The sequence below is a fragment of the Epargyreus clarus genome, unplaced genomic scaffold, assembly GCF_041222505.1.
Source record: "Epargyreus clarus isolate Ecla_fem2 unplaced genomic scaffold, WU_Ecla_fem_2.2 ptg000017l, whole genome shotgun sequence".
Taxonomy (NCBI): Eukaryota; Metazoa; Arthropoda; class Insecta; order Lepidoptera; family Hesperiidae; genus Epargyreus; species Epargyreus clarus.
The window spans coordinates 5,723,849-5,744,812 of record NW_027332225.1 but is presented as its reverse complement, the minus strand read 5'-3'; the positions used below and the strand labels follow the sequence as shown (position 1 = coordinate 5,744,812).

The 20,964-nt window shown below is 37.2% G+C and overlaps 2 protein-coding genes across 2 annotated transcripts in view; one reads left to right on the top strand and one right to left on the bottom strand.

Moving 5' to 3' along the window:
* The first annotated feature begins 61 nt into the window (after window positions 1-61).
* Window positions 62-2,610, top strand: LOC140749221 (uncharacterized). The gene is made up of 2 exons (XM_073082268.1): window positions 62-1,462; window positions 2,097-2,610. The coding sequence occupies exons 1-2, from the start codon at window positions 387-389 to the stop codon at window positions 2,608-2,610; spliced, it is 1,590 nt and encodes a 529-aa protein (XP_072938369.1). The 5' UTR covers window positions 62-386.
* A 12-nt stretch (window positions 2,611-2,622) lies between these two features.
* LOC140749103 (unconventional myosin-IXa) overlaps window positions 2,623-20,964 on the bottom strand; it is a 31,777-nt gene continuing 13,435 nt past the window's right edge. The window contains exons 11-33 of the mRNA XM_073082126.1: window positions 20,353-20,565; window positions 19,538-19,732; window positions 19,128-19,375; window positions 18,698-18,869; window positions 18,027-18,219; window positions 17,509-17,603; window positions 16,650-16,721; window positions 16,412-16,531; window positions 16,088-16,262; window positions 15,893-16,005; window positions 15,252-15,418; window positions 13,600-13,750; window positions 12,811-12,957; window positions 12,028-12,445; window positions 11,553-11,822; window positions 11,045-11,206; window positions 10,598-10,699; window positions 9,865-10,002; window positions 9,258-9,440; window positions 8,838-8,953; window positions 8,513-8,654; window positions 7,546-7,730; window positions 2,623-6,611 (exon numbers count right to left, since the gene is read on the bottom strand). Of these exons, the coding sequence (XP_072938227.1) occupies window positions 6,464-6,611; window positions 7,546-7,730; window positions 8,513-8,654; window positions 8,838-8,953; window positions 9,258-9,440; window positions 9,865-10,002; window positions 10,598-10,699; window positions 11,045-11,206; window positions 11,553-11,822; window positions 12,028-12,445; window positions 12,811-12,957; window positions 13,600-13,750; window positions 15,252-15,418; window positions 15,893-16,005; window positions 16,088-16,262; window positions 16,412-16,531; window positions 16,650-16,721; window positions 17,509-17,603; window positions 18,027-18,219; window positions 18,698-18,869; window positions 19,128-19,375; window positions 19,538-19,732; window positions 20,353-20,565 (3,925 nt within the window). The 3' untranslated portion in view covers window positions 2,623-6,463. The remainder of the gene's footprint in view (window positions 6,612-7,545; window positions 7,731-8,512; window positions 8,655-8,837; window positions 8,954-9,257; window positions 9,441-9,864; window positions 10,003-10,597; window positions 10,700-11,044; window positions 11,207-11,552; window positions 11,823-12,027; window positions 12,446-12,810; window positions 12,958-13,599; window positions 13,751-15,251; window positions 15,419-15,892; window positions 16,006-16,087; window positions 16,263-16,411; window positions 16,532-16,649; window positions 16,722-17,508; window positions 17,604-18,026; window positions 18,220-18,697; window positions 18,870-19,127; window positions 19,376-19,537; window positions 19,733-20,352; window positions 20,566-20,964) is intronic.

Sequence of the window (20,964 nt, the reverse complement as noted above, 5' to 3'; positions counted from 1 at the left end):
GGTTTACTACTCTTTGAAATTGACAACGATTTCTAGTCATAGCCAACTGTCAATGACATAATTGTCATAAGTCATTGTCATCAACATTCAACGTTTAGTGTGTGGTGTGGTTTAGGTTATTCACATTTTCACTAATTTCATTCGTATGTTTTGTATTTTCTTTAATTGTGTAGTTCTATTTAAGACTGTGGTTTAAAACAATTATACTATTAACTTGATTTCTCTCAAAACCGTTGTCGAATTAATTATCCAAGATTACAATCCAAGCGGTATATTATTTCTTTCTGAGAGGACATACATTTTTGTATTAAAACTAAAAGGGTAGTTGACTAAATTATTATAAATTGTTAGTGTGTCTCTGTGCCTATTAAAAGCAAATGTAAAATATGGCGGAGTATTATAATATTGTTCCTTGGTCTAACAGCAAAGAATGGCTTGATCTTTGTGAGAAGTTAGATCCTGCGACTCCGTTAGAGTCCAAGAAAGAAGCTTTAGAACAGTTACTAGTGTGGAAATCGCGATGTCCCTTCTTACCTTCTGGAATAGAATCAACGTTAACCCTCTTAGAGGTTACAATAAATGATGCGACTTTATTAGAAACTTGTGATGCCGCTAATGACCAAATGCTTCGCTTAGCGTATTCTACCGCTATAATGAGGTTTGTTAACCATATGTTTGATGGAGAGACCGCCAAAGGTACTAGTTTGTACCAGGCTGCAATAAATTTGCATGTTCCGAGTTGGGTCGTAGATCTACGCCATGATACTGCCCATAGTAATACTCTGCCTACACTTCAATTACTGAGAGATGCATCCGTGTTTAGCTGCAATTGGCTATATGAACATTATTGGTTAAAACACAAACCATTTATAAAAGATTACATATCCAGTGATAAAGTGGTAATTGAAGAAAATGAATACAAAATTGGGGCTTTAATGAACTTCTGTGTATCCCTGAGTGTTTGCGTAAATGCTAAATGCAATATTAAGAATTTGGCTGATATCCCCGATGTTTATATGAGAGAGTCAATATTGAATGATGCTCATGAGTTATTTGGAAATAATGTTGATGTTTCTAATTTGAAAACTACTTCCATAAGCTCATTAATAAATTTAATGACAACACAATCAAAAAAAGTACTGGAAATCAAAGATGATGTGTCGCACATTAACAAAGTATTATTAAGTGAGGATTCCTTGATTCTTTCCTTGGAGCTGTTAAATCAGTTGGATAATAATGCTTTTTACAATAGAAGATCTCTTACAAGGCAGTATGTGCAATGTTTTGAAGTTCTACTCACATTTTTGCATACTAATGATCTTTTACAAGATTTTGTATTAGAACTTATACAATTGACTCAGAACAACAATGATGGCAATAAATGTCTTCTAGCTGCATTATGGGTGGCCGAGATATTAAAGGGTCTGAAAAGATGCAAAGACTTTGCAGACAAAATGAAGAAGTAAGTTTATTATCTACTATTATTATAAGTAAAAAGTAAAACTTACCTTGTAGTATTTTGTCCTCCGAAGTACCAAAGATGTATCTCAGTTGAGTAAGTTTCAGAAAATTAAGGTTTTGTAAAAGTTCTTTTCTTCATAATTTGTCATAGGAGTTTTAATTTTTTTTTTTTCAAATTTAATAACAATATTATGTTTATTTATATATGTTTAAAGCATTTATTGTCCATTAAATGTCTGACATAATGAGCGGTTTTAATAAACGTATGGCAATTTACCTTCACATTTTTGATATATCTCTAGTAGTTTGGGGTAACATTAAGGTAACAATATTCTTACTTGATTATTTGTTATACCTTTGATGAAGATATTGTCAGGAGTAGATGCGTAATTTCATTATAATTATTAAAAAATGACTTCAGATATTGCTTTTGCGCTTTTGAGGGCAGTATTGTACCTAAAGCTGGTAAAACATTAATTTTAAGTGAAAATATTAACTTGCATCTGATGTTAAAAAAGTTAAACTATATCCATGTGTATGTCAAAAAGATACTGTGTTTTTTATACTGTAATGATTTCATATTATATAAACACTTTTTATTTTTATTTGTACATTACATTTTTTTACTTTTTTAGGGTTACACCTGACTCAAGTTCTAAGAAAAGAAAAGATTTAAGATCTCTTTATTACCATTGGTTCCCAAGTGATAAAAATAGTGCTCTCATACTTGATCTGCAAAAAGCCCTACCAGGTGATTTGACGAATATTCAGTTTCTTCAACCCATTATATCATCATACAACCCATACCTCACATATTTTATCAGAGATCTTTTGAATATAATTCAACCCCAATTACCCAGAACAATTATTGATAACATTTGCAAATTGGCTGAATTGATAGCATTTCCTGAAAAGTTTCCTGCAAAGTCTTCTAAGGTTTATACGATTGATGATTTGAAAACAAATGATGTGACAAATTCAGTGGGAACTGGCTGTAAAGATCTACCATCTGAGGCAATACATAATAATAAGGACAACAAACAAGTTGGATTGGACGCAAATGGGATTTGGAAAAATGCTCAACAGAATGAATTTTGGTCATCATGTCCTATTGGGAAGCTCCCATGGCAATTCTCCAGTTACTCCTGAATAAAAAAATAATTTCCATAGCAATTTTTTATTTTTGTATACAGTATATTATTTTGGTTACATTTTCATAATCATATTGACACATTATAGGAGCCTAAAAATAAGTTGAACAATATACATACATGTCAACATTTCTATATTACAAGAGTAATTACATGTTTTCTTAGCATAGTGGGGGTATATTGCAAATTATGCTAATTAGCACTCTCACTAGCATGATTAAATTCACAGTAGCTATGGATATTTTTGTTATTCTTTGTAAATATTACAAGGTAGAAGATTTGATCAAATGATCAAAGGTGATTAAAAATAGGTTTTTATAAATTAGTCATTGTATTTTTCAATAATTTGTGGTCATTTTTCCCGAATTGTAAATTGTCTCATAGGTTTCAACCACACTATGCAATGACATAAAAAAGAGTATGATGGTTAAAATAGGGCATATCTAACAGTCAATAAAACTGAAATGAAAACTTGACAAATTTGTGGTTTATTGGTCCTTAATAAATACTAAAAACATCCAAATGCATTACGCTATTTCCGTCTTGACAGGCCTGGTACAAATGATTTAAGAATAACCATGTAATATCAAAGCCTAATATTTATTTTGCTTTCCAGTCTGTTATTTTTTTGAAGTGCCTATGGAAACAAAATTTATGAAGAACATTGGTATCTTTATAATATAATTGCTAATGTCTTAATGAATAAAACATTACAATGAAGAATCATATTTAAAACTATCACTTATGTATTAAATACAATAAACATCAAAAATTAACATATGTAAAATTTGTAAAACCAAATATTTTAGTAGGCACCGTTGATAATAATAAAAATGAATAACAGATTGACAATTTTCAAATGGATGACTTGGAGATATTACGATACCATAACTGCATATCATAACATAATAGTACCTGGCTACGTGTTACTAACATACATATATATTTACAAAAAACTTTACAGAAACTCTACTTATCTACAACACACTTCTAAAGTGTTAAATTAACTCCCTAGTTGAAGCCACACTGCACAATATTATTTTTACAACATAGGTACTTAAACATCAAATTATCAATATGAGTATGTTCTGATAATGATAGCCTTCAAATGACCGATTTGTTATCGACCAATATATAAACGGTCCCAATAATTCAATTGTATGTGGCCCTATCAAAAGATTTAACTAACAAAATTATATAATATTTGTTGATATTATAACCATCGGTTAAACGTTACACAATAACAATAACAACTATGTTTCCTACACATTAACCGCTAAGCAAACTAGTTGAAGGCACGGAAAATGCAGTAGTAGATTACTGCGACACAACCCCAATAAAAGAGAAGTTTATAAATTTTATATAAATAATGACAGTCAAATTTGTTCTGCACCAAGGCGAAGCATAATATATATAATAGTAACATTTCTTTGAATTATGCATACCAACAGTAGCATATTATATTGTACATCAATTGCCGTCTGGGGGTGGTTTAAGTTTGGGATAGAAAACATTTCATCGATCGTGAGATTCAAAACGGTAAACTTTATTGTGTAATAAAAAAAAATCCTCAAAATTTAAGTAATAAAATATTTTTAAAGTATTAAATATAAATTTCACAGAAGTATTCGTTGTCAGAAAGCTAAAATTACAAACTAATTTAGAAAGGGATAGTATATTTGTGACCTACTTACAAATTTAATACCTTAACGATAGACAGTCTTTTAGATAAACAAAAGCAAAATACAATTTACAGTTGGGTAACATAAGCGATTAAATTGTACAAATAAACGATCTTAAGAGTTTCTATAAATACCTAAACGCTTATACATGAAACATACACATGGCCTATAAACACAAAATATAGGCATAGCGAAAAGGTCTAAAAAGGCAAATCTCATTTGGTCATAAAATAATGCACCTTCATTAGTAACATTAATAATGCTTATTCGTCATTTTTAAAAGGTACTTTTTATTTACAAATGTATCATCATAAAATTACAGCATTAGAAACTGCAAATCGGCTTATATGAGATTCAAACATAGGAAGTGGAAGAGTCCAACTGATTACTTGTCATTTAGTTTATCTCGAGACTTCGTCCAGGACATGTTTTGGCTTTTTCCATAAGGCGTATTGTTAAAACACTATATCCTTATAAATAATAAAAATAAAAATCTTACTTTGCTCATAAGATTATATTTGAAAATAGGATTTAAAAATGTGTTCTTACTAATGAGGCTCTTAAACTAAGCCACAGACACAAGAAAATTTCGAAAAGATACATTATAATGTGATATTTTTTTAACTGTGTATGCTCTGTTCTCCTTATATACCTTGACTTTTTGACACAAATAGAAAGAAATAGTCCGAGATAATCTATTTAATATGTATATAATTTCAAAATTTGTGGTCGCTGCATTCACTCAATATTTCGATACTGATAATTCAAATGCTAGCTACTGACCGCCCCTCATGTCATTGCACACACTGCTATCGTGTTGTGACGTCGAGTCAATTAGTCAAACAATTGGAAAAATAAAATAGTAACAGCCTTGCAAATTCCGACTGTAGTAATGCCATTATACCTTGTTTTATACCATTTTTGACGTATTGCTGTGTTTATATAATGATAATATTAATAAAACAACTAGCATTCTATCAATTTCAATATGAACTTATAATACGTTTATAAAACACCATGAATGGATAATAAGGGGACAAGTAATACTTTGCTACATACGTGAAAACATTAATTTAAAAATCACATTAATATTAGATTTACATATTTACAGAATATAAAATAGACGTTCGAAAACCTGACTCACGACAAATATAAGTATTAAAAAAGATATACACATCATACATACATATTTTGTATATACAAATACTAAGACCGAGTTAGTCTGACAATAATTTTATTTCAAGATGGTCTAGTTAGTATAATTCCTTAGTACGGTGGATATTAACTAGTAAAGGAACTTTCTTGTTGTTACAACGAATTCATAAGTCGTGACAGTTGCGTCACTGCTACTGTATGTATTTATGGCAAGATTTTACCTGAAAATTTTATTAGGATGTAAGTCATACATAACATTATATATAAACTTGTTATTTATTCTGAAATAGGGAGATAAATACGTTTAATATTTGGCGCCAGTAATTTATAACTTACAAAATTAATCATTCAGAAAGCCAGTATTTGTGTATTTCTTATACAGACTACTTAATTCAACTTCGAGATTTGAAAGAAAACTGGGATCATTCTTATACTGGATCTATAGCGACATAATTATAATATACGTAACTGAGACTCTTCGCACTTGACGTAACTGAAAATACCGGCTCGTCGCGTGATTGTAAGAATATTTAATAAACTATATACTTATATATTCACTGATTATGTTGTAATCAGTAACAAGATGTAGTCACAAAAATGTTAAAAGATCGATAAAAGAAAGCGTCGGAATTCCCTTACGTTCATCATTAGTTGAAGTCATATAAAATATTAAATGAAATGGCATACAGGCGTACTGTGTGTTTCATATCTCGTGGCACTAAACTGTTGCTTGTCAAGTTAAACTGCATCTGTCGATACGGGAAACAGAATACAACATATCTCTTCGTCAACGGCAGTACAGTTACCATACGTCAAGTAATCACTAGTTAAGGTATCTATCAGTAAATAAGACCAGCCATACTACATGATGATACTTACCTAACTCGACACGCCTGGCTAAGCATTTCCAGCTTGTTTAACAGCATTCGTCCTTTCAAAAAATGCCAAAGCCATAATAGCAAACGCGCGTTCGTAGCCATATATGGTTTAGATACGTCAATAGATGTAAGTGCCCTACACCATGATGGGGTCGTCGGAGGAAAGCTGGCGATGCAGCAAGCGTTGCGATCGTAACGACGCGGCTCCGGTGCTCAGGTCGTCGGTGCTTCCGAACTCGCCGTCGTGGTCCGTCGTCGACAGCAGGTCGTCGTCCGACGTCGCCCTGTTATTATTACACGATATTATGAAATAAGTTAAGTTTTTGAAGGTAGTAGAACCCTTTGCGGTTCGACTCCGGCAGCACCACCGCCACACCTAGTTCTGCCTCATAACAGCAGTGTTGAGCGCTGCTGTGTTCTGGTTTGAAGGATGTGGTAAGGAAGACAGACTTTTCCGAGGCGTTTCAGTTTAGCCCTCAGGTAGAAATATCTAATGCTATCTGGGGTTGATTACATGTCCATGGACGGCAGTAGCAACTTACCATCAAATGGTCCACCTGGCTTGCTTGTCTGCTACCATAGTAGCTTCTAAATAGATGAACTTACGTTAATTTGATATTTTCATAGTCACCTAATACAACAAACAAGATTATGTTATACTATTGAATTCATCAACATTTGGTTTCCTATCCGCCTCATCCAAATTTGAATGTTATTGATCAAAGTTATTTACCTAGCTTTTTGATTGGTTTATTAAGCTAGGTGGATGTGACATAATCATGCATTTTTCTTAAATTCGTGTCGTACCATTTTATTATGTAAATAGTTTAAGCTTTCTTATTTTAAGAGACCATGTATGTCTTATGAGAAAAATAAAGAATCTTTAAACCCAATCTATATATATATAAAAAAAATTGGAGTGTCTGTTTTTAATATTTAAATAACCACTTTTTACTACATGCATATGAATATACATACGGTACATATATACCAAAATATATATTTTTTAATTTTTGCCTGTTTGTTCTAACTAATCTCAGAAATAGCTGAACCGATTTCGACGGGACCTTTATTGGCAGGTAGTTGATGTGATAAGGAGTAATTTAGGCTACTTATATTTTAGAACTAGCTGTGCCCCGCGGTTTCACCCGCGTTATTTCTTTTGAACGCGGGTGAACTACGCACAGCTAGTCATTGATAAATTAGTTCGTTCCGTACCTAATGAGCGTGGGCAGGTGCGAGGTGAGGATGGCCTTCTCCTTCTCGATCTCGTGGATGTGCCCCTCGAGGATGCGCTCCTCGGTGCGCGGCGGCGCGGCCAGCGAGCGCAGCGACCACAGCCGGTCCGTCGCCGTCGCGCTCGCCTTGTCCAGCGTCTCGATGTCTTGCAGCGTGCCGCGGGTCTGCGACACGGCAAAATACATTATTATCATGCACCTAAGATACTCGCAAACATTCTATTGAAAAGCTTATCGGCGCTCGCCTTCTCCAACGTCTTGATGTCTTGCAACGTGCCGCGGGTCTGCGACACGTCAAAATACATTTTCATGTACCTACATGGATAAGTGTAGATATATCACCGCCTTGTTATTGAAGGAAGCCATTGAATGGCTTAAACGGCTGACATTGCTGTCAGCCATTTAATGGCTGTCATGGTGTAATTAACGCGGAACAATGCCGACATGCGCAGTTAAGGCACGAAATCGAAGAAAAAATGCAGAGAAATATCGTTTCATTCGTAAATGATTTAAAAACTACACTTTTTTATAATTTTTCAAACACGAAAATAGATGACATTGACAATTTTAATTGTCAAAGCTGGTTACATTTTCTTGTTAAGAGTGTGTAATCTTTACTAATCTATGTGTAAATAAGGTACTCGCAAACATTCGAAAAACTTATTGGACAATGTAGAAAATGTAAACTTTTTGCACAAACACTAAAGCTTAAAAAACGACATCACATCGATGCATATTTGTCATTTACGTACTACGAGTATGTTAGTTGACGCTTATTCGTCTGTACTTGGCGAATACCTAAACTTTGCATATTTTTATTATCTAGTAACTTTACATTTATTACATTATATATTTATTTACATTATACATTTCTTTATTTATAATTTGCGATAATTCCGCCTTCAACATACTTCAATTTATTTTCAATATACGTAATAAATATTTACCGTGCTCATCTTGTCCATAAGAATGGCTTCAAGGCAGGCGGTCTGCCTAGCGATGTCGTGTAACGAGTCCTGTGCCGGCTGGATCTTATGTGTTCTCAGTATGCACGGCGCAAACACTATTGCTAAAGCATTCGGACCCATTCTGGAACAATGTTGACAGTTTAGTAAAAAGGTACCTGGTAATTACTATAAAAATAAAATAACCAGATAATAATATAGTTGGCTCTGGACAATAATAATATAATATATCTTAAGATATAAGACTATATATAGAAATATGTAACTGGATTATAGATTATTCTTTCAACACAAAAGTAGTACATACCTATTGTGATCTTCTCCTAGCGCTACCCTCGCCAAATGGAATATTAATCTTTCAACCAGATCGTAATTCGGCTTTGGCAACTTTTTTAATATCGTGAATATACTTGATACTCGTTCCTGTAAACAAAAAAAAAATATATTTATAATAATATTTTTTTAAAAAATTTCAATCGTTCACGTTTCAACTTTCGCTGTAAACAATTTTATTAGTAATAGAATCGAAAGCTAATCTCAAGCCGCGCTGTCTTCGTCCCGCTAATATCTACAATTTGCTATTGCGACACGGCTCGTTTCTATCCGTTTCGGAGCGGACTAGAAGTTTGGTGCGGACTCTACACACTTATATAACTTTTACATATCGTACTAATAAATGGCAAAATATAAATGTATGACTCGTAGAATATATTCAAAATCCTTGTACCTGTGGGTCGGTGATCTCGGCGGCGAGGATGAGGTCGTCGTACAGGTCGAAGGTGAGCAGCGGCTCGGGCAGCTCGCGGAAGAACGTCTTGAGCACGGAGGCGCGCACGTGCACCGCGTACGCCTCCAGCCGCTTCACGCCCTCCTCCGGCCGCTCGTCCAGCAGCCGACGCAACTCGCGCACCTAGTCATGTAAACGTTTACTTTAACACTTACGTTTTTACAAAATATTACTTTACATTAATTATGTTGCCGTGTCGGCCTCGTTGTTGCTGTCGATGTTATTGACGACAACTCAACTCTAAAAACCTACACTACACTAAACTCTATTTTGAGGAGCCTATGACGATTAGACTTTCAAATGTGGATGAATTTATGTGCTGTGATATATTCTACTATAAAATAATAATGGTAATATCCAGGTGACTTGATGTTACCGGTCCAGACTAAACCTTTCAAAAATATTTTGATTGGTTCTCGCAGATTTACGAAACATAAAATCGTCATCGTAACGTCATCGTAAAGAACGTCGTAGTGTATACAGATAAAATAGCTATCTGATATCACATAGTTTATATGGGTTAAAGAAATGAAATTCTCGCACTTACCTTAGAACTAAGACCACTTTTCCTGTACAGTCCCTCAACGTACATCCCAGTCATTTCTATCGTGGTAATTAGCCTGTCAACAACAATTGGTATGTTGCTGTCGCCAGTCGGTAGTTCACTTAGCGGCACGCCAAATACCTGCACAAATCAAATATTGAGTGATTCCATGATATACCACAGTATTTGTATTATTGAGTTTTGAAGTTTTAAGAGACATTAAATCTTTATACGAGGCATAAATAAATAGGCTTGTAAATCATCGACAAAGTAAAACTTTACATAAAAAATATTTCAAATGTAAACAAATTAAATACATAATATGTAATTATTTGTTGTAATAAAAGTTAATTGTATACTGGTATATTGACAATACGGTTTATTTTTGGTTTTTTTCCTTAAATAATGCCGTTAATATAGTAGGTATAGTCTGCGTCAAACCTATAGTCCGCTCTGAAGTTGTTGCGCGCAGGTGTAATTGTAATGAGATTCAATGCGGTCGCACACAACAAGTGTATACTCCGTAGGCGCACTAACATAGCTATGTACCCGCGGGCAAGAGCGTGCAGCGGACGGGTGCCGGGGGAGTCCCGCGCTATCTTCATCCCGCTAATATCTACAATTTGCTGTTTCGACGCGACTTGTAGAAACAAGTTGTAGAATGTAGAAATATTTAGTGCGGACTAGAAGTTTGGCGCGGATTACCTATATTAAAAAGTATATGATTATTATTTACCTTCCCGCGGGTGACGACGCCGAACTGCTCGCGGCCGCCCGCGTCGACGGCGCCCACGATGGCGGCAGACGACGCCGCCTCGCTGCGGCACTGCGTCGATACCTGCATCACGGAATATATTACATTCATACTATATTTGGTTTCACATGGTTTCACTAATTATTCAATAGTGGTCCACGTCCACCATGGCCATGGCAACTCATAAAAAAGTTTATCTCTAATTTTTATTTATATATTGATATAGGGTTTGAACAATCACTTTAACATTGCTGCAACTTCGAGAGCAACCGTCAGAATTGTCAGTCAAGAACTGTTCTTCATTTACTCAAGTGTAAAATTTCTCTTATGGTATTTAATTAATGACGACTCTCATAGTTAACAAATATCATATATCTCTCTATATCTATTACTTACTTACATAAAAGTAATAAGGAAATATTTACAAACCTTCATATAACATTTCTTGTGTGACGCCAACCTGCACGTTTGACAAATGAGCGACCTCTCAATGGGCCACATAAAGAACGTCTTGCAGATCTCGCACTCCGTCGGGATATTTATCATCGACAGTATAAACGTGTGTCCTTTGTACTGAATGGGATCGTCCACCTATAAAAACACAAATGTATTAAAAAAAATTACGCGACGAATAGATAACCTCTCTTCCTTTGGGAAGTCGGTTAAAAAGAAGTACATTTTAGCGATAGAAATAATTGTCTTTTTCTTATAATACTCTGTCATTTCTTTTAGATATTTAAAGTATTACAGTTTCATAATAAGCACTAGCAAATGGGGAAGAACTAAACACATTCTTAAATGTTGTCTCTTATTATTCGCTTCAGTCGTTAAGTATAAGTCTTACACATCACATACTCCAGACAATAAAACGCACAGACACGCGTTTTCTTCACTTTTACGTTTCAATAAACTACTAAAAACAAATATGTACACTCACTTTCCGCTTCTTATCCTTTTTCCGCTTCGTCCTCGCCTTATCAGTTTCGTGTTGGCTCATGAACTCGTCCATGAACCCTCTGAACGCGTTCACTCCCATCGTGATGGACAGCGTGGAGCCCTCGCGCGCGCACACAGTCTCCATCACGTGCAAGAAGTTGCCGATCAGGTCTTTGTACTTGAGCGCGGAACCCAGCGTCTCCACGACGCTGTACGTGGCGACCAAGTTGTCTTTGAACTCACGTAGCGCGTGCTTGAATACCCTGTCCACCTGTTTGTAGTAAAAGGTGATGGTTAAATGATATGAATTTCATATTGACGTTTTGTTCATTATTGACATATCGGCTGTGGTGTAATTACTGACCGAAAATAGAGATGTAAAAGAAGAAATTAAAATTAGTATTATAAGTTTATACACAAGAAAAAACTCGAATCAAAAATTAAGAATAACATGTATTTTTTAAGAAATAACTTACTTCAGACTGTTTTTCATTTTCAGATGACTCCATGAGATATATCTTTTTTGTGATGAAATTCTGCATCGCCTGGAGTTCCATGGCATCCGATATGATCTTATCTGTTCTGTCCATAAACTCTGACGTGCCAGTCAGGTTAAAGTTTGAAGTGATAGAGCTCTTCGGATGATCCGCCGCTACCATGTTATAAGGAGTATCTTTTGAGATTATTCGTTTCCTATATTTATGTCGTCCTCTCGCTGCGACGGTGACTGGGCTCGAACACGGCATGGTGATGACACCCTTATTTTGTATGCACTTGGTGTGATAGAGTTGTTTGCAATCTATACACCTCTGGCCCTGAGTGATGAAGGCGTCAATGGCCTGATGGCAATATACGCATTTGTCTCCTTTCGCGAACCTGGTGCCCTTTCGAAACCTGTCCAAAAGCATGATAGTATGAAGATTTTATTAGGGTAGCACAAATATTAAAATCGAATATTGAAACTATTAATCATTAAGATTACTTAAAATGCCATAGAAGACATCCCCTTTAGCCTAACAATAGTATGACGACTGTATCCTTGTTAGAATCATCAAGTTTTAATAGATTGTATTACTATCAATGCATATTTTTGTAATTTTATTGTTGTATAGTTTATGCAATATTTTTTTTATAAAGTCATAAATATTGATCATTTAAAATTTAAACTAAGCAAGCAAGATATTTTCATACTCATATATCATATCACAAATTAAATTAGCTATTGATTTCGATATACGATAGTGTGTATGGCTGTGTACCTGTGCCCGGCGATGCGGAAGAGGCCATTGCCGGTCTGCCCGATGTAGTCGGTGGAGCGCGGGTCGGGCGCGGGCGCGCCGGGCGCCGGGTCCGAGTTGCGCCGCCGCAGCTCCGCCGCCGCGACGCTCACCGCGTCCGACTGCACGCTGCGGACATACACACGTTACACTGTTTTTGAGTACTTAATTTAAATGCAATTTAGTACTTATCGTAGAACTATTTTACCCCCGAAAGGAATAAAAACGGATATTTTGGGTCTAGTCATGGCTAGATCCAGGCTCAAAAGTTCAAGCCGTAGGCTCAGACCTAAGATAACATAATATATGCTCGGGAACAATATAAAAATCGTCAGGGAATTATGCATTGCGTCCTACGAATTTGTGTTGACTGTGGATACATACGGCACAAGCGCAAGCTAATAAAATGACGAGTATTGTAACACCAGGGTAAAATAAAATATACAAGTCGGTAGAATTAAGCAAGAATCTAGCTGAAATATGCCTATTTTGCATTACATCTTCCATATTTAAAATGTTAACTGAAATTACTTTTGGTAAAAGTGTACTACCATAGTTTAATAGGTATAATTAGTCAACATGTAAAATCGTATGTATTTAAAAAAGAAAACAAAGATAATTATGATTATTATCAGATTTGACAGCACAAAATTTGCAGAAACAATATTTTCTTTTACAATTTATACATTGTACTAATTCAAAATATGATTGTGTTTCCTATCAGTTCCTATCAATCGTGGAGTTGTAAGTAAATAAACATGCTCAAATTACCGCTTAACATCATGGTGGTCTGGCGGCGCGGCGTCGAGGGGCGCGAGCGGCGTGACGTCACCGCGGTCGGGCGCGGCGCGGCGCGGCGAGCGGCGGGACGCACGCACCGGCGGGGCGGGCGGCGCGCCGGGGGACGCCGCCGCTGCGCACGCTGCAACACAACCAACAACGATCGTCAATGCCTTCATATAATGCCTTTCCGACACTAGTCTCACTGCAATAGTCTCACAACAGGAATAAAAACAGTTTATTGAAAGCTCACAGTATCTATACCCGTTCCACTACCAGACACGGAATCTGATTGACTGATTGACAATGGTTTAGTATGTGATGACGGATTGATCACAATTATAAAATATTTATAGACAACTCTCTTCGTTTACTGTTAATTTTTATTAATTTCTAATAAACACAAATTGATGAATAGAAAGACTTGCGTGGCAGACATTTGAACTACTACCAGGCTGTCATTGCAATCTTACCATACAATTTATGAACATACTAAAACCAATTGACCGAGTATTGATTAGTATCCGCGATTTTTCTTTCGTGTGGTTCCATTAGTAGTGCAAACCCGTTTTCATATAATTAAAAACAAAACTTAAAACTTTGTAATCAATTAATTTTAGTAATATCAAGCATTTTTAATGACTTACCGAAATAATAAAACAACAATTTAATACACACACTGTAGTAACCCATCAAAAGCAAAGTTAACCAGAAAATGAAACAATAAAACATTAACTTGTCCGACGGTTCTGTACCACTACTTTTACCAATAAACACTTGAGATAAAAACATCTTGCTTGCAAGAAAGTTGGAATTAAACTGACATTTTAGCAACATCACAATCTATACTTTACTTGTTGTTTTCGTTAATTAACTACTAAAGTAATTTAGCAAACAACATAGTACCAAAACAAACACATTACGTAATTAGTCGTGAGAATAGACAATGAATGTTGTTATTATTTGGTAAAATTTATTCCATGACAATAAATTGAACAAAACAAACTTACTAATTGAGAATTAACTTTAGCTAATTATTACGATGATAAATTATTAGAAAAACATCTTTGAAATACTAATTTTTACAATATTAAATTGTATTTGCAAAGGGTGTCCAATGTCTTCTAATGGTTTTATTATAGTAGTGTTAAATGACAAGTGAAACATAAGAAGAATTTAAAAGGAGTTTCTGTTTAAATTGTTTTAAATTGAGTTTTTAAAGCTCTTCAAAAGCTCTACGACACCGAAGTCCTCTGTAATGTCTGAGTAAGAGGACAGCCTGGAGGATGCTGGTGTGGACAGCGTCAGGCTGTTGTAGTGGTAAGCTGCGAACGTATGTTTAGGTGTCCTCGCGTTACCTTACTAGGGAGTGAAGACTTCTCATGATTCTGTGCTAGAAGCTTACTGGGTGCAATGCTTGTTGGACTTCCTGCCAGTGGCTGGACAGGTGGCCGTCAACAGCCTCAAGGTTACGGGCCTTGGCCTGGTTTGTGGCCATGTTGACGCGACGTACTTACGAACGCGCTGACTATAGACTACACTCCCATGAGACAGGTCTGTCTGCTGTTTTACGGCAGCCCGTAGACCCTGCGTCGTACATCAAAGTTGCGCTGCAGCATAGGACGACGACTATCGTAACATACCTGCGGCTGGGCGGTCGTGCGGCGCGCGGTGCGGCGCGAGCGCGGCGGCGGGCGCGTGCGGCGCGTCGCGCGGGTCGCGGCGCACGGGCGGCAGGCTGTGCAGCGCGCGCGCCGGCTCCAGCGTCGTGCTCGACAGGCTGCGCTGGTACACTTGCGGCGAACTGCGTCTGAACACACGTGTACATACATTTATTTATTGTACCAATTGATCTACTAAATAAAACATCTTATTGGAGTCCGCGCCAAACTTCTAGTCCGCTCTGAATATAGAAACGAGTCGAGTCGTAACAGCAAATCGTAGATATTAGCGGGACGAAGACAGCGCGAGACCCCCCCGCATCCATCCGCCCTCCGCTCTCGCCAGCAGGTACATAGCTGCGTTAGCGTGCCCTTACTGTTGCTAAGGAGTATATGCTTGTAGTTGTTGTCCACCGCATTGGCTCTCAGACTATACTTGAGCGCAACAACTTCATAGCAGACTAGAAGTTTGGTGCAGACTATATATTCGTAATAATTCAAGAAAAAAATGACAATGACTGCCTATAAGACATTGAACAATAAAATAAATATATTATTTACTTATTTCCTTCAAGCTCAAATGGACCTATGGCCAGTATGTAATTACAGTTTGTAATACATACCTTGAACTACTTTTGGTGGTATCCGAGCTCTCCGCCGGGCTCCAGTCCCCGACCAGACGAAGATATTCTTCACTACTACTTGCTATCGATTCAGCCAGCTCTCTTTCTCGTAACTATAATAAACATTTTTGCTGTTATACTATATTTCTTTTTAACAAAAATTTATACATTTCAAAGCAATTGAAAAAAATATACCTTATTTTTCTCAGCCATAAGGTGATTCTGGTCTATCCTAAGCCATATTAACTCATTAGCAAGATCTTCAGCAGTAATTTTGTTTGGCCACGGGACAGGATTTTGTGAATATTTGTTTGTATTGTGACTCCAGCTTTCGTCGGGTGAAGATTCGTTCGCTTCTTGGTGGATAAGACTAGAGGAATAATAACAATCATATCAAATAAAATGTGACACATTTATAATAATATAATTAACAGTTGAACAATAAATTAATACTATGATTAAAAATACTTTTAAATTAATTACATAGACCACTAGTTGGTTATGAATGTATGTACTTACTTTACATTGGGCTGCTTCACCGGTAACTCAGTAATATTCTGAGTTTTTGAGACTCTTCTCTTGACGTAAGATTGCGCGGTAGAGCTATCCAAAATAATATTATCGATATTTTTCTCTAAACTAAAACAAAAGAGAAAAGACATTGGGTTACGTTATACAGAAGATAATGTATTAAAACTTATTTTTAATAATTAAGACAGGAATATTAGTGTTGCTTAAATCATTGCTAGAATAATACCTGGATATTGGCAGTGATTGTGTGGCCCGTAACTGTCGCGATTTTTCCGCTTCCTCTTGTATGAGCATATTTCTACAATAGCAAGAAAACAACTTAGTAAATAAAAAAATCTTAGATGAATGAATTTGATTAGTTACATTGAAATAAAAAAAAATAAACGTTTATAAATTCAATCAGTGCTAATATTATTTGAAAAAATTATATTTTTCAGTCAGTCATAATTTCATTATCAGTCATAATTTTTTCATAAGATTTCCCGCAGACAAGATAATACCTTTTTTTCCTTTTTTCCCGAGGGGGAAACCTTCAAAAGGTACCCGACGACGTGGGAGCGACGCCGGGTTATGTGGGATTTTTACCGCACTAAAACCCCCCCGGTGGCCGTCCTCAACGCTTGTTAGAGAACTCCGGGATCTCCAACGGAACACAACCGGAGCCCTCCAAGCGCGATGCCCAACAGGCTCTACCCTGGGGGAGCAGTTTTCGCTCCTCCCACACCATGTAGTGTTTACGACGGTATGCGACCACACATACCGCCGTCCTTCCCGGGGTCGCTGGCTGGACGGTTCGAGCTCCCACTCCACACCGCCCGCAACCCCGGAAGCCCCCTTTTAGTCGCCTCCTACGACAGGCAGGGGATACCGTAACCCTATTCTAGTCCCGGAAAGACAAGATAATACCTAGGTAATAAATTCAAAATTAGGATAATTGGAAATCCCAATTATAAACTATGTATGAAATATGTTTATAAAACTTCGATAGCGCGATTCAGAATACCTGTGGCACCATATTTTGACGTCTTGTGGAGTACCGATGCACTTCTTTACTATGTATTGTAAAAAAATAGTATATTACTTACAGCTGTATATCAATAATGTTTTTGAGTTGTTCGATGCTTGGCTGCCTGTTCTTGAACACCTCGCCGTCGGGCAGCGCGAGCGCCTTACTGTCATGCTGTCAACACAGACACCGAAACAACGTTGTAACACGTGGCATTGTGTTTTGTACAACATACACATATTGGCATACACAAGTTGGCACAAACATATTGGATTAATCGTTGCAATTGGTGACTGACGTTGGAAATAAATCTAAATGGAATCTAATAACATGCTTTCGATGATAGGATTTGTCATTCACATTTATTATTGAACATTCATCGTCAGTAATAGAAGCTATTTTGAAGGAATTAGAACATTTTCTCAGCACACAAAACATCATGCAATGTTTAATAATGAACCAGTAACGTAAACAAGATTTCTGTCTAATTGATATCTGATGATGTAAGTGATAGTCCATAAGGCGCATTTGCATTATTTTCTTAACAATCTGCACTATCGAAACACATTAACGAGCTTAAAAAATATCACAACTGACCTCATCCTTGTGTTTGGGCGGTGGCAATCGCCTTCTGATTTCGGGCAACGCCTTCCGCAGCAGGAAGCCCTTGGCGGCCGCTTGGAACAGCACGAGCCCGTCGCGCAGCTTCACGTACCAGCGGCGCACGCGGCTGCCGCGGAACCACGACTGAACACGCAGGGCGGCCTCTTGCCGTAACACCAACCAGTTCCTAATAACATTTCATCAACATTTTTATATTCCATCTTATTTTGGTCTTATATGAAGTAGTAAGATAGACAGTAATCGAAATCCCCCCTTCCTAAAGTCTAAAAGAGTACCTTGTTACGCGGTATTGTATTGTTTTCAAATAGATTATATAAAAAGTAAGTTTTATAACACTGCTTTTATTGTGTATTGTGTGCTTTTATAATGTTTGTTTGGTTATTTGTGAAATTTGTTTATCCATTCATCTGATGTCTTTGCACGTTCATTGCTCGACGTAGATCACCCTACAAAGGAGGTTTTACCAGTGGAGGTTTACAACTTCACAGACGTTTGACACATACAGCTTATGTCCCGGATTTTAGTACAGAAGATTAATCATGGTATTCATCGCTTAGTCTACTACATCCAGAAAATTTCGCGTAGTGCTTTTTGTAACAACATTACATGCTGAGTTTTTATGCTTTGTTTCCTAGCTAAAGTACCTGCAATACGCCTGTATGACGAGCGAGGCGCGGCGCAGCGCGAGGTAGCGGCGGCGCTCGAGCACGGCGCGGAACCAGCGCTGGATGGTGATGATGGACGCCATGATCTGCTGGTGCAGCCGGTACTCCAGCTTCGTTTGCTCGCTCTCGCGCATGAAGATCTTCGTCGCACCTGTATCGTAACATTTTATAACAAATTGTATTTTATTGTCAAACAATAGGCATGTTTCAAGCTTGATACAACTGAATCTATGAGCATCATCATTGTTATTCCTCAAATTTTTATCGTTGCTCTTCACAGAAAATAAAGAGTTTAGGACATTGTCCCTCACGCTGATCAAATGCGGAATTGTAGACTCCACAAACTTTCAAATTGATGTATGAGTGTAAGACTTAATAAGACAGAAGAAAACTTGGAATTATGAATTACCTAATTGATAGTTATCCCTGTCCAAATTCAACGTTGCCAAGAAATGCCTGACATCCGACTGCGAGCTGAGCAAGCCCTTCGGCAGCAGGATCCTGTACAGCTGGATGAACTCCTCGTACGTCAGGCGCACGTTGTAGCCCGCCTGCCGGATGCGGACAGTTTCCAGCATGCCCGTATACCTCAACTGTCTTTGCACTGTATCCTCGTCCAAAACATTGGGAATCTTGTCGCTGTTTGACTTTATACACCTATAAACCGACCAAATCAATAATAAATATTTGGTAAGAAATCAGAACTTGTCTCATATTAATTAAGTTAATATTTTATATAGGAACAATATGAAAAAATAAATGTTCTTTAAATTAATTGAAGCTACATGATCTATAAATGAAATAAGTAAAAGTTGTAACCTGATGAAGAATGGATTGGCCTGATTCAGGGTCTCCATAAGAGCGGCCAAAGAGTGCTGAAACTGCGCGGCAACAGTCAGAGGTTGTTTCCGTTTGGCGGCGGGCGCGGCCGTCCTGCCCGCTAATGTCTTCACGCTCTGAAGGTTCTTCAAACCTTTCTTTGCACGCTCCCGTGGCCTGAACGATTTGTTTTTCCTGCCAATTGCATTTATCATTACAGATCTATTTTCAACTCACGTACACCGACCACCGATACGATTAAGCCCCACATTTAGCGGTTACATGCGTTTGAATCTTTGTAACTATACGTGTACGAGAAGCCGAATGTGATGATTAGTTCGAAGTACAGTAGCGATATAGCGACCGCATTTACCCCTAAAACACTTACTCTACAAACGTACACGTCGGGTGATCGCATCGTAAAGGAAAACGATTAACACGAACAAAAACAGATATCCATAGAAAATTAAAACCCGTGGCCGTCACCATAGAATAACATAAAGAGTACCCAACCGAAGGCCGAAAATTCATCAAACAAAAAATTTAAAGTAAATTCTGTTTTAACTCTAATTTGAAAAATGATAAGAGAACGCTTAAAACATTTTCATGTTTACCGCAAGCACGAAGCATGCTCGTTCTGCTCACGCGGAAGAGGCAATGGTGAAGAGTAATAAATTAAAGTAAAACAGAAATAAAGATAAAGGAAAAGACTAAGGGAAAATCGTCGTCCCGTCGGTAATCGTTAATGTCGATTTTTGTTTGATGAACACAGAGTGCGAGACAGAGACAGACTGCGTGTAGCCGGGCGCACGTACATCACGATCTGGCTGGCGCGCTGCATGACGTCGGTGTCGTCGAACGCGCGGTCGTCCCGCTCGCGTTCGATCCTGCGCGTGCGCGTCTCCGCGATCCTATAATTTTTTGTCCCTTTCCCACCGAGGCGCGGCGCGCTCGAGCTCTCTACGCGCTTACTGTCGCCGTGGCGCGCGGCCACCTCGCGAGCCTTGCTCGGCGCTCTGTGTGCCGTTCTGTTCGTCGGTTCGTCGGAGGAAGGGAGACAAGTATTACAAATTAATGAAATAGAAAAAAAAAAACAAAAATCAAAACCAATAGATGGGTGCCGCCTGAGACACGCATGCATGACAGTTCAATGTGCCCGCTAGATGCGTATGAATTATTATAAATACTAACGCTATAGGTTTCTAACAGTTAGCATACGTAACTTTAATATACGAGTAACTACTAAAGGATATTTATTGAAGTGGATTTAAGCCTGTGTTTAGATTTACGTTTGAAAAATGTGTCATAAAGATATCATCTATATAAGAAATTTATCATAGAAAGTGCAAGAACATTTGATCTCTAATCACAGACTCCGATCAAAGTTACTATAGATGACACAGATTGACAAAAAATAAATAAAACAA

Bases quoted from the DNA above. Each gene is read 5' to 3' on its own strand.
- LOC140749221 (XM_073082268.1), top strand. From the start codon at position 387: ATGGCGGAGTATTATAATATTGTTCCTTGGTCTAACAGCAAAGAATGG. The intron at 1,463-2,096 runs GTAAGTTTATTA...TTACTTTTTTAG, and splicing joins TTTGCAGACAAAATGAAGAA to GGTTACACCTGACTCAAGTT.